We start from the raw sequence: 26,218 nt of genomic DNA, 5'->3' as shown, positions 1-26,218 counted from the left end.
TTGAAACTATTTCTGCCAACAAAAATAGATGAAGCAAATATGGCAACATATGAACAATGGTTAAATCTAGGTGATGGGTTTATAGATGGGTGTTGTTACTCTAGTCTCTCCACTTTTCTGCATACTTGAAATTTTTTAAAATGAACATTCCATCATCATAAAAAGTGCTCTGGAAAGGTAAATGGAAGGGATGGTGTTACTCACAGAGAAGACGCCCTCGGGAGGTCCGGTCCTGGGCTCTTCAGCCAGGTGGGGCTCGCCACCCCAGGAACTGGAGCAGCAACACAGCCACAGTCATGAAGTGATTTTGGTTTCCCTGCTTCCTCCCCAGGCAGGCCTGGTGCCTGTGGCTGGGTAAGGGAAGCCTCCCACCTCTTCTCAGTGCAAGGCACCATCTGACAGACCCAGCCCTGCTGCAGCCGCTGGCACTGGGGACAGTGAGGGCTGCCTATCGCAGCCAACCAGTGTGGGGGGGTTATGAATATGCAGATAGAGGCCAGAGCTGGTTGGCTGCCCCCCTGCCATCTCCCACTCCCACCCCATCTCAGATGTCCAGAAAAGCCAGCTCAGAGAGGACCTTCTTGAAATGCCATCTCTTCTGTCCTTGCCTAAGGATCCACGGAGCCCCTTGATATTTTGAGACTGAGTTACCCAGCTTCGCCCATTACACTGGCCTCCAGCAGGGAGCTCCTGACCTCGGCTTCCAGATTCTCCAGAGAGTCAGCTCCAAAGTGAACATCTTTCTCCTTACCCCTCACGCATCCTGAGGATATGGAAACCAGGCCAGCGCCAAAAATATGGCATCTCGGCTCTGCAGGAAGGCTATGCAGCTTCTCCCTCCAGCAGAGGTCTGAACACTTTTGGGGAGGCTGTTTGCTGGGCCAAAAGCCCCCTTCTTTGGCAGAGCTGGGGAGAACTCACTGGCCAAATCATTTCCCCCCAACATCACTAGAATTTTAGCAACTTCTCCTCCTTCATTTTGGGAAGTGGAGTGAATGTTGTGAAATACAGCAATGAAAATCGATGCACTAAAGCTCAATTCAACATGGATAAAGCCTCAAAATGTAATGTTGAGTGAAAGATGCAAATCACAGAATGACACAGGTATTCCATTTATATTACAGAATGACACAGGTATTCCATTTATATTACGTTTAAAAATAGGCCAAGGGGCTTCCCTGGTGGCGCAGTGGTTGAGAGTCCACCTGCCGATGCAGGGGACGCGGGTTCGTGCCCCGGTCCGGGAGGATCCCACATGCCACGGAGCGGCTGGGCGCGTGAGCCATGGCCGCTGGGCCTGCGCGTCCGGAGCCTGTGTTCCGCAGCGGAAGGGGCCACCACAGTGAGAGGCCTGCGTACCGCAAAAAAAAAAAAAAGGCCAAAATGTCTAGATTTTCGCTGAGTACTCATCTATCCGTTATTTTTAATTAAACTGAATGAAGAGATAGATGGAATCTAGGTATCATGAGTAATTCAAAGTGAATATAGGGTATAGTCTCTATTTTATGGACCCCAGGCTCTAGCTCCATCTATCATCTGGTCAATAATATTAGAAAAAATATAAGTAAGGATGTGAGTGTATGGTTCAGACCACACTTATGAATACTGGGGAATTTCAGTTAAAGAAAAAGAATGCTGTGTGTATTATTGAAGCTGAGCTGCCCTCTCTGTGGTGTTTTTATAAATTAACTGAGCCACTTATTCTTCCTAGAAACACATTTCTTTTTCTTATATAATTTGAAACTAAATACATCTTTTCCTCAATTTAAAGAATAAACAAAAACATGTGTACAGTTTAGGACACATGCATATTGAAGCTGCAATGAAAGCCTGGGGATGGTTAATATATAATTCAGTATAGCGGTGGTTAACTGGGACGACCAGCAAGGAGGGTCACATAGGGCTTTGTCATTTCTTAAGCTGCATGGCGAGTGTGGGTATTCTTTTTGTTACTTTTCTTTAAATCATACACATATATTTATACACCCTTTTGAATATATATTTTGCCATAAAAATCTTCTTTCGAACCCTGCCATAAACACGAGTTTATGAACTTGTATTTATCAACTCCTGTCCCAATAGGTGATGCTGTGTCCTGAAAGGCTTTCGATACAGAAGAAGGTGTGAGCTTATTGAGTTGGACCCTGGGCTCCACGGAAGCTCATATGTGACTCTCAAGGAAATCAGTTTTAACCTTTATCCTGTGAGAGAAATTTTGCACGCAACTGTGTGTGTGTGTGCACTCCTACGTGTGTGGTGTCTGACTATAACATCTAATTAACTTGGGCAATCACTGAAACTCCAGGAGAAATGCTTTGCCACATTATCCAGGCCTGAACTTCTAAACTCTCAATCAGAATCTCAAAAATTAATTATGTAAAACTGAAAAAATTAAGCAGTTATCTAAGAAATATTAACAGCAACCCCTGCAAAGGATTGCCACAAGTCCTGATTACTGTTTCTGGACTCTTTAGCTGCATCCAGCAGTGCTGTCAGCATGGCAGTATTTAATCATTCCAGTTGTATTTATTGAGTACCTACAGAGTACCAGCCATTGTGTCCTGTGCAGGGGATTTAGGAAAATAGAGTCATCTCTTTCCTTCTGCTGTTGTGCCCAATAGAGGAGACAGACAGGTAAAAATGACATTACAATCAAGGTAGAGATACAGACACAATGCTTTGGAAAAACAGAAAAGATATCTGTTAACTCTGCTAAAGGGGATTAGGAAGGGATTCAAAAGACTTTTAGAGGATGATTAGGAGTCCCTAGGTAAATAGGAGTTGGGAGCAGCCTGGGCAAAGATGTGAAGGAGTGAAATAGCACTAAAGTTCAGCACCTGGGAGAATGGGGGTGGGGAAGGTTAGGGAGAGGATCGCAATATAGCCAGAGGCCAGGTTATCAGGTGCCTGGTCAAGTTGAAGAGTTTGGACTTTACCCTACTGACAGAGAAGCAACCAAAGGACTTTAAGCAGGGGAGTGACAGGATTAGATTTGCATTTTAAAGACATCTTTGACACAGGTGTGGAGGATGAGTTAGAGAAAGTGAGAGTGGAGGCCCAGGTCCTTTCAGGAAGCTTTTTAAATTTTTTATAAATTTATTTATTTATTTATTTTTGGCTGCGTGTGGGCTTTCTCTAGTTGCGGTGAGTGAGGGCTACTCTTCGTTGCGGTGCTCGGGCTTCTCACTGCGGTGGCTTCTCTTGTTGCGGAGCGTGGGCTCTAGGCGCCCGGGCTTCAGTAGTTGCGGTGTGTGGGCTTAGTAGTTGTGGCTCGCGGACTCTAGAGCGCAGGCTCAGTAGATGTGGTGCATGGGCTTAGTTGCTCCGTGGCATGTGGGATCTTCCCGGACCAGGGCTCGAACCTACGTCCCCTGTATTGGCAGGGGGAGTCTTAGCCACTGCACCACCAGGGAAGTCCCCAGGAAGTTTTTTAAACAATCCAGGTGAAGGATGCTGAGGACTTGATCAGAGGCAGCTGCAGGACAAGGGTGTTTTCTCTATTTAAAGTTAGGGCTTCTGCTCATCCCTCCAGAATTGCAGTGGAAGTGCTTTCAGGGTTTGGGTGAGTGAAGGCATCGTAAAGCTCCTAAGGACCAGGCAAGAAGACTCAGCTAAAGAAACCAACGTGAGTAGGCACCAAGTGGCTCATTCATTCTTAATTCAAACTGAAGCTTATAGAACACCTTTTCTATTAGGAAGGCAAACTATAAAAGTGGATACTCAGGGGCCTGGGGCTTTAAGGGGAGGAGAAACTAAAGAGTAGAGGGAGGGCTACCTGCTTTCACTTTGAAGCATGGTCTGCCCAAAGCTGGGAGGCCCAAATTCAGCCCACAAATATTTATTGCACACCTAAACTGTGACAGTCTCTGTTCTAAGGGCTGGGGATACATTATACTTCAAAAACAAGCAAACAGACTCATAGAGAAAGAAATCTTATTTGTGGTTACCAGAGGTGAGGGAGGTGGGGGAATTGGATGAAGGTATAAACTTCCAGTTATAAGATAAATAAGTACTAGGGAGGTAACGCACAACATGATAGATTAACACTGCTGTATGTTATATATGAAAGTTTTTAAGAGCATAAGTCATGAGTTCTCATCACAAGAAAAAAATTTTTTTAATTTCTCTAATTTTGTACCTATATGAGACAACGGATATTCATTAAACTTTTTGTTATAATCACTTCATGATACACATAAATCATTATGCTGTATATCTTAAACTTACACAGTGCTACATGTCAATTATATCGCAACAAAACTGTAATTTTAAAAAATTGCTGGGGATACATCAGTGAACCAGACAAGGTCCCTAATCTTATGGATTTTATATTCTGGGGGTAGAGTGACAAATGAATGGCCTTCAAAATGTACAGGATGTATGGGGAACAATTAGCTCAGCTGGAGACAGTTTGAGTTGGCACTATGGCAGATCAGGAGATGTGGATGCAGAAGTCAGTCTACTTGGTGAAGATCTTCAGCTCGGTTAAAGGGCAATGGGAGCCCTTTAGAGGTTCCTTGGGGTTCTGTTTCTTTGTTCCGGTGTTAGGGAGCGAGGCAAGTGATTATTGCTTTTTTCAATATTTGAGGAACCTGAGGCTTAGGAAGGCAATGTCACCTGCCCAAGGCCACACAAGTGTAAGATAAGGCAGGCAAGTCTGCCAAGGTCCGAGTCCGAAGCCCATGCCGCCTTCGGCTCTTTTCCGGTAGTGCAGAGGAGGAACGGCGCGGTGCCCCTGGGTGCCAGGACAGAGGGGCACCTTCGGGAGGACCGGCCCCGGCCGGCTGGCAGCGCGGCAGCCTCACCAGCGCGGACAGCTGGCTTGAGGCGGTGGCAGCTCCGCGCTGCCCGTCGGTTCCCCCCGCCCGCCAGTGGTTCGCTCCGAACACCCCTCCCCGAGCGGCGGGTGCCGCGGCCCGCCCCGCTTCCGGTTGTTGCCGGGCCCTATATCCGGTGGCCGCCTGCCCTCCGCTCCGCCGCCTCCGCCACCGCCGGCGCGATGCTGTCCCGGTCCCGCTTCCTGTCCCGGGCGTTCAGCCGCTCGCTCTCCGCCTTCCAGAAGGTATGGTACGGCCGGGCCGGGGCCCCGGCGGGTGAGAAACTCGCCGGCGGCGGACGGGCGGCTTGGGGACAGGGGCGTGGCGCCCCGGCCAGGCCGGGCACCAAGGGCACTGGGACTCGGAGGCCGCGGGCTGGGCGGCCCAGAGCCGCTGTTGCCCTCGGGGCCGTCTTGCGGAGCTCACCGGCCCGTCGCCTTCCCGAGACAGCCGGCGCCCCGTCCCCTGCTGGACCCCACCCTCCGCCCGGGCGGAGGAGCCGCCTTAGAGCCGCGCCCGCCCCCGCACGAGACTCAGAGTTCGGGAGAAGGCGCCGCGGAAGCCCCGACGGGATTCGGGGGCCCGTTTCCTTTCTGTTTAAGTTGGTGGATATCAATCCGGTTGGGAAGTTGAGATAGTTTGGCAGGCCCCGTGTGCTGACGGACTGAGAGCCCGCCCAGGCTGTTGCCTTCACCTTTTGGAGTCATGAGATTCGCCTGTCACCGGCACCTGGGCAGCTTTGAGTCTGTGCTTGAAAGAGAAAGCTGTTTATTCTCCCCTTTCGTCTTGGGTGACGTCGATAATGTCTTCTTTCTCAACAGGGGAACTGCCCTCTAGGGAGACGTTCCCTGCCTGGTAAGTTCTGCCCTTGCCGTCACCTAAAATGCTCTCCTCCTGGGCAGAGCAGTATGCGAGGAAATCGGGGTGCCTGTGTTTCTTCGCATCGTGTTCAGATAGATAGAAGTGAAACAGGTGTTGTTTAATAACAGCTATCATTTATTCATTTAGCACTTAGCTACTCAGTATCTGCTGAGTGTCAGGCACCATGCTAGGCCCTCACAAGGGATCCAGCAGTGATGGGTTCTCGCCCTCCTGGAGCTTACAGTCTAGTGGGAAAGACAAAATGTAAATTGCTAAACAAGTGAACTATTGTGAATCTTGGTTAAATGCTGAGAAGGAAACATACGAAGCTGGACACTAAAGCTGTGACCCAGAGGATGTGACAGGCCAGCCGGATGAAAAGCAGGAGAAAGAAAGAGAATAGCATGTACAAAGTCCCTGAGGAGGGAAAAGCTTGGCAGTATTTTGGAACTGGAAAAAGGGTGGTTTGGCCAGAGCATTTTAGTTGAGGGAGAGAGTGGCATGAGATAGAAGATGGCATAGAGACTAGCGAGAATTTAGGTTTTATCTCAACAGTTCTTTATATGCGTGGCATAAGTATTTGTTGAATGAGTTGATCTTATTGTGGGCATTCTGTGTGCCAGGCATTGTTCTGAGTGCTTCCTGTGCATTTTTTCAGTTAATCATCAAGAAAGAGTAAAAGAGGTGTTTTCTCTATTTTACAAATGTATAACTCAAGACTTAAGAGAGGTTAAGTGCCTTGACCAAGGTGATGCAGCCAACTATTGGTCAAGCCAGGTCTGCCTATTCCTCAGCCCGAACTCCTAACCCACCATGTTATCATTTACTCATATAATCAACAGATTATTGAATTCTTACTACATGCCAGGCAGTGTGCTACGTGACAGGGATAGAGGTGGTCTCTACCCTCCAGGATCTTAGGAGCTACTTGGAGAGAAAACAAATATATATTTATGCATACCTAAGGACATAATTACATTGTGATTACTATAAAGGAGAAGTGGAGTGTAATGAGAGGATGGGATGATGTAGCCAGGCTTGGGAGGGTGGAGAGTGTGGTGGCAACGTCAGTAAAGGCTTCCCCAAAGAAGTGACATTTAAGCTAAGTCTTGAAGAATACATAGGAGTTGGCCAGGAGAACGATATTCTAAACAAAGGGGATTGCTTGTGCAAAGGTTTTCAGGCAGGAAGAGACTTGACCGGTCATAGAAATGGAAAGGAAGCCTGTCTGGGAGGGCTAGACAGGAATATGGAAAGTTTTTGGACTTTATCCTTAGAGTCATGAGATCATAGGCACCTAGCACAGTGTTCGCTCATAGTGGACTCTCAGTAATAAACTTTTTAACTTGGAATTTTGAAAAATGTCAGTAAACATTTTCTCCACTTCATAGATTGGCAGGACAATGGGAAGAGCCTTGTATTTGGGGGTTGCGTTGTGGTTCAGGGCTTCTCCTTGGGCTAGTCACTTAACCTCCAGAAGCCCTGCTTATATATGAAACGGGAGTAATGGCAGATGGTCGTTCCACTTCAGGGAGTTGTGAGACACAAAAATCAAAATGAGGTCATTACGTGAAAGCTTTTTATAAACTCTTAAATGCTGTACAAATGAAACTTGCTATAGGATGAACTCTAAATTGGAGTTAGGGTTCCAAAAATCAGTAAGGGCTGCTGACTGTTCTAGCTCAAATATATGCTGTGTTTGGGATTTGTACTGCAGCATCATTGGTTACTGGATATAGAGGTGACTTAACTTGCCTCTGAAACCCTGGGGTTGTTTGTAAGGAGGAGGGCACAAGAGAGAATTGTCTCCCATTTGGTGTTTACCGTGCCCGTGGTTCAGAAAGAGTTGTTAATAGATCTGAAAAAATAAGACACATGAAAGAATATAATCAGGTGAAGCAGATATAGTAATTAGTTGTCAGTTGAAGAAGTGCAGTTATCTGTGATAAGGACAATTGGTGGGGCAGAAAGGAGCTCCCACCTTGTTGAGTATGACCAGAGTGGAAGGCCTCGGGAAGAGTGTAGGAAGACAATAAACTGAAAGGAGGGACGATGATTTGCTCGGTCCTAGAGCAAGCTGGAGACCTTAGGCCTGAAGTAGCCTAGTCTTTGCTACTGGGGTTCAGGCAACAAGACTTCCTGCTCAGTGCATTTTAAGTAACCAGGGAAACAAACTCAGATCAAACATTCCCACTGCTTCTCTGATTAGGCTATATGTAGTCACAGGATAAGCCATCATGTGTCTTTTTCAAGCTTCAATTGTATTTGAAGTCTTGGGGAGTAGAGCATTTTATTATGAAAACATAAAGGGATAATGCAAGTTTATGAGTTTTAAGATAAATAAGATTATAGAATTCTCCCCTTTCTTCCTCAAAGCCATTCCCACCCGAAGTCCCACATGCCTGTTGTTCTCTGCCATTACTATTGCTATGGTGGAAAAGTTTAAGAAGCAGGACTCTGTGTGATAAAGATTATGTTGTTGCCTGCTGTTGATCCTGTTCTACCTCAGAGTTAGGGGGTGAACAGACTTCTTTTCCATTCCCAGCAGGTATCCTGTATAAGATAAAGAGTTGTTGGTTAAGAGTTGTTTTGTTTCTTGCAGGGATCTCCTTATGTCAGGGACCAGGTTACCCTGACAGCAGGAAGACTGTGTAAGTATCACTGGGAAGCACAGATATGTGGACATGGGGTATTTAAGACACCAGTTGAACCATCTGCTGTCTTAACTGTCTTTCAAGCCCAGTAATCAAGCTGGTTATGTTGAGTCCCTCTACCTAATCTTGATGTTAATTTATGACATGTGCTTGAGCTTCAGCCCCATGTTAAGTGCTGGACCAGGAGTGTGTCTGTCCTGAGGTGTTTAGATTATAATGAAAGTGAAGCTGGAATCCTCTTTTTATGGGAATAGATATAGAAGGGTGCTCCTAAATATTCTGGTTGGATACAAGTGAAGCTGAGGGACTGGAGGTTACATTTATTGTGGAGATTAAGAGCATCTGTTTGGTTGCATGGTTACTCATTTTAGAAACAGTAAAAGCAGAAGACTAGTCAGTTGAGTCATGGGACTTTGCCTAGTTCAGAGGGAATGCTATTATTGCATAATGCAAAGTTTGGGGAAAGGCCACCCATGTGTGTTTCAGATTAACTTCTGCTTATGAATGTTGCTTAATGCTACTTTGCATTCCAAGTATTTTCAGGGTGGTGGTAAGAGGATGCTCTTTAGTTACCTGTTGAGCAGCTGTCAAGCTATTTTCTCTACAGGTAGGATCTTCAAAATGAAGGGTGAGCAGATTGGCTCCTTCTTCACTGTGCATTACAAGCATAATCCCATTGTAAATGTTCCTTTTGCTGTTTCTAAGTATTCTACTGTTAACATCTAATACTTTTGTAATTTAAAAGTTATTTAGGGATATTCAAAATGTGTTACTCATCTGCAGTTTAAATGAAAAGTGGAGCAGCCACAAATCCTATGCAATAAATGCAATAAATAACTATTCAAAAGTAAATTATTTTAAAATACCCTAAACTTTGAGGGATAAGGATCACACATTAGGGTATTACTCTAATAACTGTTTTTGTGTTGTATATTGTCTTTTTTCATGAATAAGGTACCCATTTTACTTAAAAATCTTTTATTGTAAAACTATTTTTGGTTTTATGTTTTTATTTAATAGCTTATAAATTTACATGGTTCAGAAGTAAAATGAGTGTCCATGAGAAGATTTTTTCCTGTTCTCCGGTGCCACCAAGTTTCTCTTCCCAGAGGCAGCCAGTGCTCCATGTTCTCGGGTGTCCTCAGAGAGCAGTCTCTGCATTTATACATTACCTGTTAGTTCTTGCCTACGAACATGTACCTATACATGGTTGTAAACTGTTGGCAGAACACTTTGTGTTCTGTATTTTTTTAATAACATACATTTTCCCCTTGATTTTACATAGACCTTATAGTTATTTTGAAATTATAAAAATAAAAATATCAAAAGGCAACTTAAATCTGTTATACTTTTCTGTTATAAAGATGCTTATGGTAGAATATTCAAACAGTCCTGAAGTGTAGAAAGTGAAAGTCCCCATCAGTCCAAATCACTCTTCCAAAATGTGTGTGTATGTAACAGATAACCATAGATACCATATATATCTACGTTTCCCACTCTCCAGTGGTAACCACTATTAATGATTTTGTGCATACAAGGTAATATATATATATATTTTTTGTGGTACGCGGGCCTCTCACTGTTGTGGCCTCTCCCATTGCGGAGCACAGGCTCTGGATGCGCAGGCTCAGCGGCCATGGCTCACTGGGCCCAGCCGCTTCGCGGCATGTGGGATCTTCCCAGACCGGGGCATGAACCCGTGTCCCCTGCATCGGCAGGCGAACTCTCAACCACTGCGCCACCAGGGAAGCCCTACCTTGCTCTTTTGAAGTTCCTCTTGAATGAGTCCAGAATGGACTGATATGCTGCCTCCTGGCAAGAGAACAGATTAGGAGATACTGTATCAGTTTTTTGGTGTTTTGTTTGTTTTGCATATAACACTTTGTTTTACTTGTTAACTGTCTCATCTTGCTGTCCTATATAAATCTATAATCGTGTGGACAGAAATTCTGTTGTATGTGGCACAGTGGCATGTACCCTGAGGACACACAATTTATCTTACTTGCATTTAGTTAAGAAAAAAACGTCATCAGGAAGCTGAGTCCTTTTGGTGGGTATGCAAAGGGCCAAGATGCTATCTTTTTCTTCAAAGACCCAAACTAGATCTGTTCTGGGAGAGCTGGCATTTCACTGCAGCACATTTCACTCACCCAAGGGACTCACTGTTTAAGGCACCCAAGTCATCCAGGCTTTGCTCTAGACATGCTGAGTCAGAATCTCTGGGAATGGGGCCTAGACATGTATGCTTTGAAAAAGTTCTCCCAGGTAACACTGATGGGCACTCCTAGTCAAGAATCACTGATTTAAAGGGAAGGTGGGGCTTCTGTGGTGGTGCAGTGGTTGAGAGTCCGCCTGCTCATGCAGGGGACGCAGGTTCGCGCCCCGGTCCGGGAGGATCCCACATGCCGCGGAGCGGCTGGGCCCGTGAGCCATGGCCGCTGAGCCTGCGTGCCCGGAGACTGTGCTCCGCAACGGGAGAGGCCACAACAGTGAGAGGCCCGCGTACCGCAAAAAAAAAATAATAATAATAATAAAAAATAAAGGGAAGGTGAAAGAATCTAAAAAAGAGTGGATATATGTATAACTGATTCACTTTACTGACAGCAGAAACTAACACAACATTGTAAATCAACTATACTCCAATAAAAATTTAAAAAATGAAAATAAAAAAGGGAAGGTGACCCGTGATGCCTTATCTAGACTAAAATGTGAGTGAATCACCTGTTAAAGGAGTTTGCTTTTATGTTTGTTTTCTAGCATTAACAGCGGTAGTGTCTTCAGTGTTCGCTTTTTCAGAACTACAGCGGTGTGCAGTAAGTACCTTCAGCTCCCTACTTTATTGGGAATGGAGTTTTAATGGGAAGAACAACAATTGACTGAATTTAATTAAAGAAAAAAATTAAAAAGGAGAAATGTGGACTATGTGATTTTTTTCCCCCCTCTTTTACTAGAGGATGATGTGATTACAGTCAATACCCCAGCATTTGCAGAATCTGTCACAGAAGGGGATGTCAGGTGGGAGAAAGGTAAGATTTAGTGCCTTCTCACTTCTTAAGTTTAAATACTTTTGAAAAGTCCCCTTTACCCCCACGATAATCAGTGGCTCCACCCTTTTCTTTACCTGCAGTGTACTTGCCCCTGGCTTTAGGAAAGGGGTCTTGTAACACACCTGCCAATGGGGATTTTGTGGCTACTGGAGGGTTCCCCCCTGCACCCTAAGAGGTAGCCTTTGACTATCTTTTCAGCTGTTGGAGACACAGTTGCAGAAGATGAAGTGGTTTGTGAGATTGAAACTGACAAGGTAGGCTTGTCCTATTAGTACCAACTTTTCATGGTCTCCCCTTGGTTTCTTAACCTAATGAAAGGAACGGGGACTTAACTGTTGGTTATAGATAATTTTTAACTGCCTCAGTTGTAAAATTGTTGGAATAGCTCATTAAAAAGAAAACATTAAAAGTTTAATTTTAGATTGTTCTAGGTGTATGTACTATGTACTTTAATAGCTTTAGTTTTATAGCTTTTGTGTGTGTGTGCATGAGCTGTTTCCAGTTGTTTTTATGTATCACTTGGAAACACATTAACTGAATCTTGCTTTAGTGTTCTGAGAAAGGACAGAAAGGGTGAATCTTCACAGTAGCATTGATTACTCTTACTCTGAAAGTGTGGCCTTGGTGTTTCTATATACAGGGTCTTGTGTATCTGTGTTGCAACTCTTGTGACTCATTTGAGATTCTATACAATTAATTTTCTAATGCTGAGTAAAAATTTGGACTCTTTCTCCATCTGTCTTCTTTTCAAGACATCTGTGCAGGTTCCATCACCAGCAAATGGCATGATTGAAGCTCTTTTGGTACCTGATGGGGGAAAAGTAGAAGGAGGCACTCCTCTTTTCACACTCAGGAAAACTGGCGGTAAAGAAGTTCTCCTGGTTGTCAAGGTCTCCAGTGTTCCCCCTTGGAACTGGGGTTGAGCATAATATACTAATTCCTTTATACCTCAAAGACCATTTGGCATTCCCTCTGCCCTTTTTGAGGCAGTAAGAGGGGAGCTATTTATATTGTGAACTTTAAATGTCAAGTTTTAGAAGAAAAGGGTATTAAAAAAGTAAAGCTCATAATACTCTGTTCTTTATTGTGCTGGACCTTTTCTTAAATAGGAATGAAGAAGATTCTAAAGACAGTGATTTCCCCCCACCCCAACCCCGGCGTCAGAGTCACATGGAGGCTTTAAAAATAATACAAATGCCTAGATTCTGAGTCCCAGGGATTCTGATATATTAAATCTGGGGTTTTCAGATCCTGGTTATCTTATCATAGTTTTCATTGTTGTTGTTGTTGTTTTTAATGCTCTCCAAGTGATTCTGATACACAGCTAGGGCTGGGAGCCACTCTTCTAAAACGAGAAGTAGTATTTCATCCTGTCTGTTATAGAGAATTTGGTGTAGTTTTTTCATATCTATTCTCTCATAACATTTTTTAGGGAGAGTTGGATTTCTCTTGGGAAGAAATGAGAAATAAGGAAATGAATTTGTACTGGATCTCACAGCCAGTATTAGAGATTAGAAAAGAACTTTCTGATTCTTAATTAAATGCTGTAACTACTAAAGTAGTTTTTTCATTGTTAAGATAGTTAAGCAGAAAGATGGTAGATTGCATCGTTATGATTGATCAGGGCAAGACCAGAAGCCCGGAATGGAAACAACATACAGTAGAAGGCTAGGGGATAAGATTGATTCTTCTAGTTGGAGAACTTCATCTTCTGATCATTCCTTAAGAGAATGTTCTTCTAATTTAAATGTAAACCCAGATGTGATGTCCAAATTGGTAAAATCAAAAATATTTAAAGTTGTGAATTTATATTGCTTGACCACCTCATTGGTTTATAAAGTCACCCTAGATAAAATGCTTTGAAGTCTTCAGTCTAAATGTGCCCTTGATTATTTAAACTTTTAAGTTTTAATAGTTAAGAGTATTCTCCCACATGGGATGTTAAAATAGAAGAGGAGACGATCAGTATTACCATAACTAGAAAGGTGTTGCTCTTACGTGTGTATCTTAACATCTTAAATTACCTGGGTTTCTTTTGCTTTGAAGTTTACATTACCATGGACTTCAGTAGGTGCTTTGAAAGTACTGGCTGAATTTGATGATCAGTAGATATTTGTGAAATCAGGAAGGCAGCTGAATTAAGTCAGTTATCTAATGTAGGACATCTAGGAGCCCTGGGGAATAGAAGCATAGTGCCTTAAATCATTCGGTGTATCTCAAAGCTTTACATGTATAGCAAATACTCAGGAAGCATTTGTTAATTGATTGGAGATAGAGCTTTTGCTGCTAAATTCTACTTAGTATCTGCAATTTGGTTGCTTTCCATTCTAGATAGTGCCAATGGCATCTATTTTTCCTGTTTTTCAGCTGTTCCTGCTAAGGCCAGGCCAGCCGAAGCTCCTGCTGCCGCAGCCCCAAAAGCAGAACCTGCAGCATCGGCAGTTCCTCCTCCCCCTGCAGCATCTGTACCCACTCAGATGCCACCAGTGCCCTCGCCCTCACAACCTCTCACTAGCAAACCAGGTAAGCCTCTGGCTCCCACGTGTCTTTATGTGGGAGAACAACATCTCATCTTATGTTCCCTCACAGTCTAAGACTAATTACGGCTCTGAACAGGCTCCACTGTCTGCTTTGTAGAAAGAATTCTAGACTTTGTATCAGAAGACCTGATACAAAGGGTTTGCATCTCAGCTTTTTAGCTGAGTGTATAGCTGTGTGACTTTAGGCTAGTTATTTAACTTCTCTGAGCAGATTGTTCGTTCGTGAAGTAGGAATGATAGTAATTCACCTCAGCATATCTTGAAGATTAAGTGACAGTACGGTATGAAAGCACTGGCATGTACTCAAGTAAATTTTTCTCATTTTCTGATGCAGTGTACCCTTTCTTCATTTTCAGTGTCTGCCGTAAAACCCACTGCTGCCCCTCCAGTAGCTGAGCCAGGAGCTGGCACAGGTCTGCGTTCAGAACATCGGGTAAGTCTCTGAGGACCACTTCCAAGAAAGAAGCCGAGGGGCAGTGCTGAGATTAATGGAGTGGGTGTGCTCTGCCTACGTTTGAATGGCTGGCAGCTGATTCCCTTGGCCTTGACAAGGAAATTGAGTTTAGGATGCGACTTGTTCAGTGACATGACTGTCAAATGACAGGACTAGAACCAGAGGTCTTCTGAACACTTGTCCATTGGTTTTTCCCACTTTGTTATGCCAGCAGCGAGATGCTGTGGGTGAGTAAGATATACGCAGGGGATGGTAGCCTAGTGACGCATCCCTTCCCTCCCACGATAACGCATACTTCAGAGAGGTGGTTTAGTGAGCTCTATTCCTATACTTCCGGGATACTTAGCTGAGGGCTACCCAGTGGCAGTCAGGAGCAGACATAAGACCTCAAGGAAGTATGGTCAAGAGGGTGGGTTCCTCTGCCTGAGAATACCTCCTAAAAATACTATAGCCTCAAAAGTTTGTTGCCTCTGAGTTTCCATTCCACCAGTAGCTATTCTCGTGCAAGTCTTTATTACCAGAAATTTCCCTTTGTGCAATGACTCCTGGGCTGGCTAGCCCTACCCCACACTCTTCCATAAATTGGTTTTGGTTTTTAAATCAAACCATATCCGAGGCCTCTATTCTTTTTTTTTTTTAATAGAAACATCTTTATTGGAGTATAACTGCTTTACAATGTTGTGTTAGTTTCTGCTGTATAACAAAGTGAATCAGCTATATGCATACGTATATCCCCATATCCCCTCCCTCTTGCGTCTCCCACCCTCATCCCACCCCTCTAGGTGGTCACAAAGCACCGAGCTGATCTCCCTGTGCTGTGCGGCTGCTTCCCACTAGCTATCTGTTTTACATTTGGAAGTGTATATATGTCCATGCCACTCTCTCACTTCTTCCCAGCTTACCCTTCCCCCTCCCCGTGTCCTCAAGTCCATTCTCTATGTCTGTGTCTTTATTCCTGTCCTGCCCCTAGGGTCATCAGAACCATTTTTTTTTTTTAGATTCCATATATATGTGTTAGCACACGGTATTTGTCTTTCTCTTTCTGACTTACTTCACTCTGTATGACAGACTCTAGGTCCATCCACCTCACTACAAATAACTCAATTTCATTTCTTTTTATAGCTGAGTAATATTCCATTGTATATACGTGCCACATCTTCCTTATCCATTCATCTGTCGATGGACTCTTAGGTTGCTTCCATATCTTGGCTATTGTAAATAGTGCTGCAGTGAACATTGTGGTACATGACTCTTTTTGAATTATGGTTTTCTCAGGGTATATGCCCAGTAGTGGGATTGCTGGGTCATATCGTAGTTCTATTTTTAGTTTTTTAAGGAACTTCCATACTGTTCTCCATAGTGGCTTATCAATTTACATTCCCACTAACAGTGTAAGAGGGTTCCCTTTTCTCCACACCCTCTCCAGCATTTATTGTTTGTAGATTTTTTGATAATGGCCATTCTGACTAGTGTGAGGTGATAACCTCATTGTAGTTTTGATTTGCATTTCTCTAATGATTAGTGATGTTGAGCATCTTTTCATGTGTTTGTTGTAGGCCTCTATTCTTGGTCAAACTTCAGGCACATCTGAGTGGGTAGTTTGTGTTTCCTTGTTCTTGCACAGAGGAGCAAGGCCACCACAGGAAAGAGGAAGCCTGGATCTCTCCCTGTATTTAGATACTACAGTCTGTCCTTATCCACTCCTAGGAAGCCCAGTGCTCCCTCAGACTAAGTGTGAAGGGTTAGTTCCAGAGAGACCAGGTGGTCAATACTTGTCCCACTTTCCCTTTCAGGAGAAAATGAATAGGATGCGGCAGCGCATTGCTCAGCGTCTGAAGGAGGCTCAGAATACCTGCGCAATGCTTACCACTTTCAATGAGATTGACATGAGGTGAGAGCTCTAGTCCTCTTCCTCCCTGTGCCCATTTTCTTGGAGAACACTTGAACTTGCCCAAGTCCCTACCTAGTGCTGATTCTAAAACTAACTTAACAGGAAAGAAGTACTTCTTTGCAGTGCTTGTTGACTTATACAGAGTGACCCACTGGTTTCACTCTCTAATCGACTTTCCTAATACTGTGCCTGCCTCCTCTGTGACCTAAAAAACTTAGCCTTTTACTTTTATACCTGAATCTTGTGATTTCTGATAAACGAGGCTGGTAATAGTCTTAAAATCTAATGACTACTGTCGAGCTGACAAGTAGAGAGATAGGGCATCCAGGCTGACAAGGCTCCCCTAGGGATACAGAATCACTTGACAGCGTGTCCAGAGTCAGGCGCCATACCCTGCTTCCTTCTCACTGGGACTGCTCCTTATGTGTGTTCCTAAGCGACTCAGAATTGAGTGGGTGGAAAGGCATAGGCTTGTCGTATCTTTCACCTTTCCCAGCTTTGATAATGAAATGGGAAGCAAGTTGTGCTTTTAAAGAAAAACTTCAGAATTAACCAAAGGGGCTAATTCAGTATACCCATTTCTGTAGTGAGCTAATCGTTGACTCACTTATCTTCTTCAAGACTTTGATGTTTATAGGTGTCAGGACTGTAGGGAAGAGAATGTAGTTAAAGTCAACAAACAGTTTTTGAGTGCTTACTGTGCACAGTATATTACACTATATTTGAGGGGGATGCAAAGATGAGTGAAAAAGAGCCCTTACCTTCATAGAGCTACCATCTTGCTTAGATAAATAGAAAGTAAAATCTCTAGTATCAGTATCAGGAGGATATAAAACGTATGAAGTGGAGAAGAGAATGAGATCATTTGTTTATGAGGTGACAGGGTGGAGGTAGGGATCAGGAAAGGCTTCCTGGAGGAAAGAGATTTTTAATAGACCTTAAAGAACGACTAGCACTTTGACATAGTGGAGGAAGGTCATTCCAGAAGATGTTAACAATATGGACCTGGCACAGACAGGAAAGTACATGACACATTTGAGAAACAATCGCGAGAAATATGTGTAAGAAAGAATGGTAAAGAAAGTTGGATCCATACTTCAGAATGTTTTAAGTGCCAGAGTAAGAGTTCATAGTTAATACAGGAGGTAAAACCATCAAGTCTTCAGGTCATCTCTTTGTTTTTTATTTTTGTCCCAAGTGTTTAGTCTGTGAATCTACATTTCATTAAGGAAATTGGTCTCCTTTGGAAGGAGTCTGAGAAGTGTAGAGAGGGGAGTGTGCTGTGGCACTCACAGAGTAGGACTCTGTGGCCCATTTCACTAGATGTCATACATTCTATTGTGAAGCTTCCCAAAAGACTGGATGTCATTCAAGCCAAAGATTTCTCTCCTATCCATAGGATGTAGGGAAGGACCTTGACTAATGAATCACAAGGGCTGCAGCTTATGTTTCAGTGCATTAGGGCCAAATTGTACACAAATCGAATTGGGCTTTGAAATTCTACCCAATTCCTTAAGACAAAACATGTAAATATTTGTGGCCTTGAAAGATGCAGTTGGCCCAACAGCTTTGATTGAAGGTAAGTACAATAGCTGGATCTCCTTTCAGCAGCTAATCGAAGTGTCACTTAATGATGGCCTGGGGTCTTACTGCAGTCAGTAATCTGGTTTAGATTGAGTGCCCTTTGGGTCTTGCACTGATCAGCTAACCCATAAGGGGCCTTTCTGAGACCTTCTCCTCTCCCCTGTTGTCCCAGCCTCTGCCTGCAAGGGCAGAGCTCTGAAATAGAAACTACTTAATGACCAGACAATAGCATTTGGGCAGTTTTGAGAGCAGAGATGTTTATCACTTCTCTTTCCCTCTTCTGCAGCTCTTGTGTCTTGGGAACCAGTAATGTCTTTAGGGTGGTAATCCTAGCACTAAATGAGGTTAGACTCAGGAAAACAAAACATTTTAAAACCAATCAGTCTCCCTAGGAAAACTTCCCTTTTAAAAAACAAAAGGTCTAAAGGGGGGAGTTAAAGTTATATCATCTTATCTTTCGTGCTAATGTCAAATTAGGCCATTATAGAGAGAAAGGGAGAACTGAGCATTTGGGCCTAAGATAAAGTTAAATTCGATTTCCATCACGGAACTGTATTCCCATAAATACAGAGGTTTCTGCAGCAAAATGATGGGAAAGCCATTTCCCACTAACTCTGTTGCACATGTGTTGTATGTATGTGAAAAACCAGCCCTGAAGGAACAAAGACTGGTCACCTTGCAAAGGCTTCTCAGGGGCCTTGCTGCTTGTACTTTAAAAAGCTTAGGTCCGCACATGGTCACTTTTCTAAATACCAGGGAAACCACGTCCATCAAACTAATCTTAACAGCAGGAACTGTGTCTTTTATTATCTTTATATCTTGGTGCCCTGCATTGACCCCCACGTGTGGTGGGTGTTAGTACCTGTTTGAAGGAACAAGCGGGGGCTTCCGTGGTGGCGCAGTGGTTGAGAGTCCACCTGCCGATGCAGGGGACACGGGTTCGTGCCCCGGTCTGGGAAGATCCCACATGCCGCGGAGCAGCTGGGCCCGTGAGCTATGGCCACTGAGCCTGCGCGTCCGGAGCCTGTGCTCCGCAACGGGAGAGGCCACAGCAGTGAGAGGCCTGCATACCGCAAAAAAAAAAAAAAAACGGTAGAAGGAACAAGCGGATGGAACTGCTAACTCTGGGGAGATGAATGAATCTACTGACTTTCTCGTGAGCCTAAAACAACACTGGATTATACCCATCCACAGATAGTCATGACTGCTTTTGCTCCCATGAAGCCCATGAACCTGTGGGGCTTTGGGGTTTATTTCATCTTCACTAGTTAGGAGACAGGAGGAATGTCACAAGGAAGTCATAATCAGGTTTGGTGGTATTTTGAAAATAAATCAAATGAGATAAAAAGAATGGTGCTTATTTTGCAGACTTTGTTTATGCTTAAAAAAAAGCTTTTTTCGGTGTGGATGGCTTATGATTGTAGTGTAGCTGGAAGTCACTTTCTTGTCCAGGGTGAGGATGTTGCTGTGCTGTCTGAGCTCTCGTTCATATTGTCTGTAACTGAAATCTTTGACTTCTGGAACACAAAGGAGGCCTGTAAAGGACTCAATCTACCTTAAAGACAGATTGGATCCGGTTCCTTTGGGTCCAGGTTTTGTAAAGGAATAAAGTTATTGTGTTGACCTCTGGTGGACTATTTCAAAACTTGAACTTAGGTAGATGGTCCACAGTAAGGGAATAAAGCTTACGCAGCTGTGTACACAGAGTTAGAAACCAGTATGAAAGTCAGAATTGAGGCTGCTTTTGTGGTCAGTTTGTTTTGTAATGTTAATGTGTCTTTGCAGTAACATCCAGGAGATGAGGTCTCGGCACAGAGATGCTTTTCTGAAGAAACATAACCTCAAACTAGGCTTCATGTCGGCATTCGTGAAGGCCTCAGCCTTTGCCTTGCAGGAGCAGCCTGTTGTAAATGCAGGTGAGTTTGTGGTGGCTAGAATCACAGAGGTCCTGGGAGGTGTGCGTGTAAACACACACCTGCTCCCACACACAGACACAAAGACGGCGGTCGACAGACTAAGACTTCTTATTTCATACGTGTGAAAACTTGAGTACCTTCCCTGGGGATTTCTTGACTCACCTTCCCAAATGGACGTCATGATTACTTCCTCCCCCGCAGCTGGACAGAACAGGTTCTCTTCACAGTGCATAGCCTGGCAGCTGCTGTGGCGACAGGCAGTTCTGAGCCAGGTCAGCCATCCAGGCTTCTCGTGTCAGTGTGGAGACTTGTGTTCTGGCTGATGCCCACCCTCCCACAAGCCCTGTTATCTTGGGACCTGACTCTTACACCTGGCATAGCTCCAGGGTGACCTTTGATTTCTGGTCAGTGGACCTCATTGGGAGGTCTTGGGCCTGGCCCCTCTTTCCTGGACTTGGTGCCCATTTTCCTTACTTTTTGCTCACCTACATCATTGGAATGTTGACCTAACAAGCAGTTCTCTTTTCCATTGAGACAATTCTCTGTTCCCTGGAAGATTAGAGAGGACAGTGGCACTTCTGCAACCCTCAGCAGTGCAGGGTCCCTAAAGGTCTAGAAATAGAAGTCCTAGTCCCTTCCGCCAAGTGGTGTGCCCTAAGGTGGGTGGAAGGGCTTTGTTTCACCCTGATGTGTATCTCTTTATTTCTTCCGTTCTTCTTATGCTTCCTGATGACTCTCTCCATCGCTTCTGCCTACACATACATGTAGGCATTTCTCAGAGTTCCCCTGACCTCTTTCTCACTTTACATGCTTTTCCCGGGATGTCTTATCTGTAATACAATGCAGACTTTCTATGAAAAAGATTCCCAAGCCTGTATTTTCTCACGAGCACCAGACCTAAATTTTTAGCTGCTGGTTTGCTCTCTCAGACCACCCTGCTTCCTACCGAGTCTCCTAGAAAGAGGCTTGCCTTCTTGTTGAGAGTGGGCAGCAGAAGGGGCAGCATCCCCATCCCCCCACTTCCTTTACTAATTTGCCCTTTTTGGGAACACTTTTTAAACCTGCCGTTAGCTAAGGGAGGGCTGGAGTAGAGCTAGCTAACAAGAACTTTGGCACATACTTATCCTGTGTTAGCCTGTGTATTGATCCCTCTGAGGGCTGCCAAGGAAACGGATGCCCCTGTGCTCATGCTTAGTCAGGGCACTTGGGAGAAGTTACAGTTGGCTGGCATGGGAGTAAGAGGAGTGTCAGCTGCCACTTGTAACGTGGTGGGTTTTGTGCTAGTTGGTCACCCCACACTGTACCAAGCACCGTGGTTTTTTCCTCTATGAATGCAAATTTTTCCTCACTAGCCTAGGCCTAGGGAGTTGTATGTAATGTGTGTTTTCTCTCTCATAGTGATTGACGATACAACCAAAGAGGTGGTGTATAGGGATTATATTGACATCAGCGTTGCAGTGGCCACGCCTCGGGTATGTTGGGGCAAGAAGTGGGGAGCTCTGATCTTTGACTCTCTCCTTACCTGTGTGAAGAAGCAGACCCCTGGGAGAGATCTTTCCTGTAGTTCTGTCTTTTTAGAAGGGAGTTACTAGAAGAGTAACCTGTTTTTGACCATACCACGTTCTTCTATCTCTGGCAAGCCTAAATATTTTAGACTCTGTTAATCACGAGTCTGGGGGATATTCTGGGGGAGGGGAGACCATAGGCTTGAATCAAGAGAGTTATAACTATAAAGGGTACTATTAATTTGCAACTGAAAAGAACTTTTCACTCTCATCAGGGTCTGGTGGTTCCCGTCATCAGGAATGTGGAAACTATGAATTATGCCGATATTGAGCGAACCATCAGTGAACTGGGAGAGAAGGTAAAAGAGAAAGGATGGTATGAGCTGCTGGGCAGGTCAGGGAAGAGAGCCTGGGGAAGGCTGGGCCAGTGAGCGGTGCTCAGGGAGCTGGAGCCTCACTTTCTTCTGAAAGGAGTGCGTGGCCCCTGTGAACAGCAGTCACAAGCGAGAGCTGAAGTACAGCTTCCTGGTGGAGCTTATCGTGCTCTTATGACTGAAGAGCTCATCAGAGGAAACCACAGAAAAGTAAAGATTCTGAAGTCCTTTCCCCTGGTGGAGCACTAGTCATAGGCATCTTAGCTGAATGCTTTCGCGTTAAAGCTAGACCTTGGATTGTTGATCTTAGATATGAGCCTTCTGGACTTCCTTTAGGTGAAGAAAGCTGGGTTGACCTTACCTTTCAATTGTAAAATCTGTTTTTAGGCCCGGAAGAATGAACTTGCCATTGAAGATATGGATGGTGGTACTTTCACCATCAGCAACGGAGGCGTTTTTGGCTCACTCTTTGGAACGCCCATCATCAACCCCCCTCAGTCTGCCATCCTGGGCATGCATGCCATCGTTGATAGGCCAGTGGTCGTGGGAGGCAAGGTAGGGAACATCACCATTAATGTCCTAGCAGCTAGGCGATAAGGAGAGGTAAGTCTAACTAGATGCTCATTATAAAAGATTTGCTATACTTTCAGGCATAAGTTGCATCTCCCAGTTTCTAATTACTAGCTGAGGCACTGGTTCTTAAATTGTGTGTGGAGTAGCAGCACCTGGGAACTTGTTGGAAATGCAAATTCTTGGACCCCTTCCGAGACCTAGTGAAGCAGAAAGTACAGATGATTCTGATGCACGTTAAAGTTTGAGAACCTTTGAGCTGAGAAAGCTTGCTCCTTCATCTGGGACTAGTCAACAGGCTTCATTCTCTAGGTGCTGTAGAGAGTGGGGATACAGTTGAAGACATGGTCCTTGCTCCTGGGGAACAGAGGACAGCAGGGCAGAGCCATCTACAAGCTGCCAAGTTGTAATGATGAGGCTTAGAGGTTTTCTGGGAGTTCACGGAATGAGGGCAAAGGGTCTGGAGCTGGCCCTAGAAGATATGTTGGTAGGAAAATGTTTTCTGGGACTCCTATGTTTAGAACCTTTTTGGGTCACTAACTCCTTTTTCAATCTAAAAATCATAGATCTTCCCTGAAAATGCTCATACACCCAACTTTGCATAGAGTTTCAGAGAATTTGTGGACCCCAGGATAAAAAAAAATTTTGTTGTTGTTACTATAACCCGAAAGAAGCAACTGCAGGCAGCCAGAACTGAAGAGGAACTTCCCTGTAGACAGCAGACAAGTGAGAGGGCAGAGCATGGTGTTTTGTTTTCTTTTGTTTTGTGTTTTTAAAGGCAGTTGTAAGGAGACTCCTGTTTTCTTGGTTTAAGCTTTTGAGTGTGGGAGCTTTGCACTCAGGGTAGGGCTTGGTCTTTGAATATACTGTACGTATCCAGAAGCAGCAAAGCAGGAAAGGCTCTGCAACTGGGAACTTAACTATGGGCTGTGCTGTGTCATCTCCCCTTTCATCTGGGCTTTCTCTGCCTCGCTGCAGACAACGGGGCAGACAAACCTGTCGACCTCTCTTCTCTGTAGGTGGAGGTGCGGCCCATGATGTACGTGGCCCTGACATATGATCACCGGCTGATCGATGGCAGAGAGGCCGTGACTTTCCTCCGGAAAATCAAGGCAGCGGTAGAGGATCCCAGAGTCCTCCTATTGGACCTGTAGGAGGAAGCCATGCGCCCTACACATCAACCATGCAGGAACTGAAAACCAGTCTTCTCCCTGTCCCCTCACGGGCCCCGGGTTAGCCTGGTGACAGACAGGCATATGCTGTTGTTCTCAAGCAAGGAAACCAGGGCACTATGTAACCAGCAGTCACAGGTCTCTTGGTGTTCCTGCCAGGCTCTCTCCCTCTCTGCGCCGTTCTCTTACCCTCGAATATCTGATTTCCTTAGGCTTGAGGGAGAGAGAGAGCCTTAATGGATGCTCATTAATATTCCTGCCTTTCTCCATTAGCCCTCCGCTGAGATGATTTTGCTTCTCCCCCGTCCAGTATACCATAGGGAAACTGCCGGGGACCATGTGATTAAGTTTCTATCTCTTGAAAGTCTGTTCTCCAGAGATGCCTAGGAGGGTGCTGTGCCTCCCAAGCTCGGAGCAACTTCTGTCCTGGCTGTGCACGTCCTTACTCGGTTCCACCCGTGTGGAGGTATTGACCACAGGCCAGGAGGTGCTGCTTTGCTTCTTAAATGGCATCTTCATTCTCAGCTGTCACTGACTTCAAGCTGCCTCTTCTACCTCTTCCAGGAAGCACAGGCTGGGGGATCTGGAGGGGCAGGGGATGGGTAGGCAGTGTTGAGGGGAGGACAGCTTCTGAGGTCAGAGGTTATAAATGAGGCTGGAGCAGAGCCCAGGCCTGCCCTCACACTCTCCGTCATAGCTTTGTACCAGGAAGACCCATTTTGGCACAAGCATGCCCAGCTGTGGTTGTGCCGACCTTTCCAGACCACTGGGACCATTCTACCACATTATTCTCATCTAGAGCAGATTCTAGCACATGGCAGGGAGACAGCGTGTCACAACCAAGGGCTGGATGGCGCCTGGTAGAGATTGGAGTGAAGGAGGCATACTGTGGACTGGCTCACATTGTCTTGAGCTTTTAAATTCCATTGGTTTAAGCCTGTGGGCTGAAGAGGCAGTTCTGTTCCTTCCTGTATCATGGCCCTTAGGGAGCGGAGCCTTAGCGCTTCCTCCACAGAACACAGGTCTGGGAGAGGATGGATTGTGGTGGAAACCAGCCCAAGATGCTAGTGCACAGTGGGGAAATGGCCGATGTCACCTACGAGGTACTGCTTTGGGTCTGGACACAGTCATTGGAATTCTTCGGAGGATGGTTGAATGCACACGTCTTGTCATGAAAGCTACTGGGCTTCATCGCTTCGTATCCAACTGCATCCAGGCCTGAGGCTGCTGACACTTGACACAGGGAGCCATTTATTTAGTGCAGGGTGCCCATTTGTATTTTGAGCGAAGAAGCAAGGCCTGGGGGTTGGGGTAGGGGGAAGGGGTGGGAGCCAGTACTGAGTGCCTGCAGCATCTCCTATGTCTTCACTATTCAGAACTTGTAACTAAAATATTTAAAGAAACTGATTTTAAATGCAAATTAAAGGGCAAATGTTCGCAGACAGGGTTCCTGCTTCTGTACTTCTTTTGGTTACTGAGGTTGTGCAAGTCTCCAGCACTGTAACTGTCATTAGCACTGAAAGACACGTAATGTCCCTCTCATCCAGAAAAGTGCCCTGGCTTCCTTCCAGGGCACTTCCTTCCTTGAACCTGGTGAGCCCGGCAAGCCACACTGTTGAAGAGAAACTGGTTCTCACCTGCGTGAAGCCCCTTCAAACACCAACAGACATTTAGATTTTGGTGGCGTTGCCTTGCGTTATTTCTGGGATGGATGGGGGAGTGGTGGAGCAACATAGTTTCGCATTTTGCACTTGATTGCCACGTGGGTACCCAGATGCTCAAGGTTGATTTGAACAAATGAGGGTAGATCACCTCCTAGGAGCAAGTGGTGTGTGACGGCGAGTAGACGGGGTTGAGAGATAATCTGCGCTGACTACGTGTGATAGGCTTGATGGTGTCCAGGCTTAAACTCAGCCTGGCTTTTCCACACGCAGTCCCTGCCTGCTGATCTCGCTTGCGGTGATACCATGTTCATGTGAAGGTCTGTCACGGGAACACAGTGGCTCCTAGAGGGTAGAACTAGAGCTAGTAGAAAAAGCTTGGGCTCAGTGAAAGGAAGAATTTTAGGTCAGGTTTGGGGCATGGAGCTAGAAGCTTTAATTTCTTTAGTAAACCTACAAAGGAGGTACATTTAGCCCCATTTTTATCAAATGGAAATAGACTGTACGCCTCTTAAGGGCTGGGACCACAGTATTCTAAAGTCAGGGCCTAGCAAAGTGCCGGATGTGCAGTGTTCATTGCATGAATGAGGCCCAGAAGTTCCAGAAGCAACTTGCACTTTGTACAGTAGTTGGAGGTGCTCTGACCTGACTGAGGGAGTGTAGCGGAAGGAACAGACTTGGAGCGGGTTCCACCAGGCTCTGGCCGGGTCCTGTCATTTCCCTCTTTGAATTCCAGTTCTCAGGAGCCACCATCTGTTGAAGAGGTCACCGTGAGGGTTAGGTCCACTCCCCTGCACCACCCCCAGGCACCATGACCCTCTTCAAAGATGTCTTTTCCTGTTTTACTTCTCATGGAGCCCAGTACTGCCACTTTCTGGGGGGCTCACAACTGCTCTGCTGGGTACAGGCTGGCGTGCTGTTCACTACCAGCCCTGCTTCCTCCTTCCTAGCAGGATCCAAGCACACTCTTGGTTATCGTGGAGCTTGCTCTGGAGGAACCCTCCCATCTCCCCATCCCCTCTCATTGCGTTAATGAGGCAAGGACACCAGAGGCAACAGCAGGCTTTATTGGAGTCGGGGTGGAGGGACGTGGGCAAGCCCCAGGGAGAGCCAGGACCTTCCAAAGGCTGCACCTGCCACGTCCCCCAGACGCGTCCAGAGGGCCTGAGGAG

At 45.3% G+C, this 26,218-nt stretch overlaps 1 protein-coding gene across 1 annotated transcript; it reads left to right on the top strand.

The window, feature by feature from the left end:
- The first annotated feature begins 4,942 nt into the window (after positions 1–4,942).
- Positions 4,943–24,832, top strand: DLST (dihydrolipoamide S-succinyltransferase). Its single transcript, XM_067730095.1, has 15 exons — positions 4,943–5,062; positions 5,639–5,672; positions 8,281–8,329; positions 11,090–11,145; positions 11,284–11,358; positions 11,578–11,633; positions 12,132–12,243; positions 13,747–13,902; positions 14,276–14,352; positions 16,167–16,264; positions 19,634–19,764; positions 21,163–21,236; positions 21,545–21,628; positions 22,031–22,198; positions 23,233–24,832. Exons 1-15 carry the CDS (start codon positions 5,000–5,002, stop codon positions 23,365–23,367), a joined length of 1,368 nt encoding a protein of 455 aa, XP_067586196.1. The 5' UTR covers positions 4,943–4,999; the 3' UTR covers positions 23,368–24,832.
- Positions 24,833–26,218: the final 1,386 nt, after the last annotated feature.

This window comes from Pseudorca crassidens, chromosome 1, assembly GCF_039906515.1.
Source record: "Pseudorca crassidens isolate mPseCra1 chromosome 1, mPseCra1.hap1, whole genome shotgun sequence".
NCBI classification, from domain to species: Eukaryota; Metazoa; Chordata; class Mammalia; order Artiodactyla; family Delphinidae; genus Pseudorca; species Pseudorca crassidens.
Note: the sequence above shows the minus strand (reverse complement) of the source record. Positions and strands in the feature narration are given on the sequence as shown.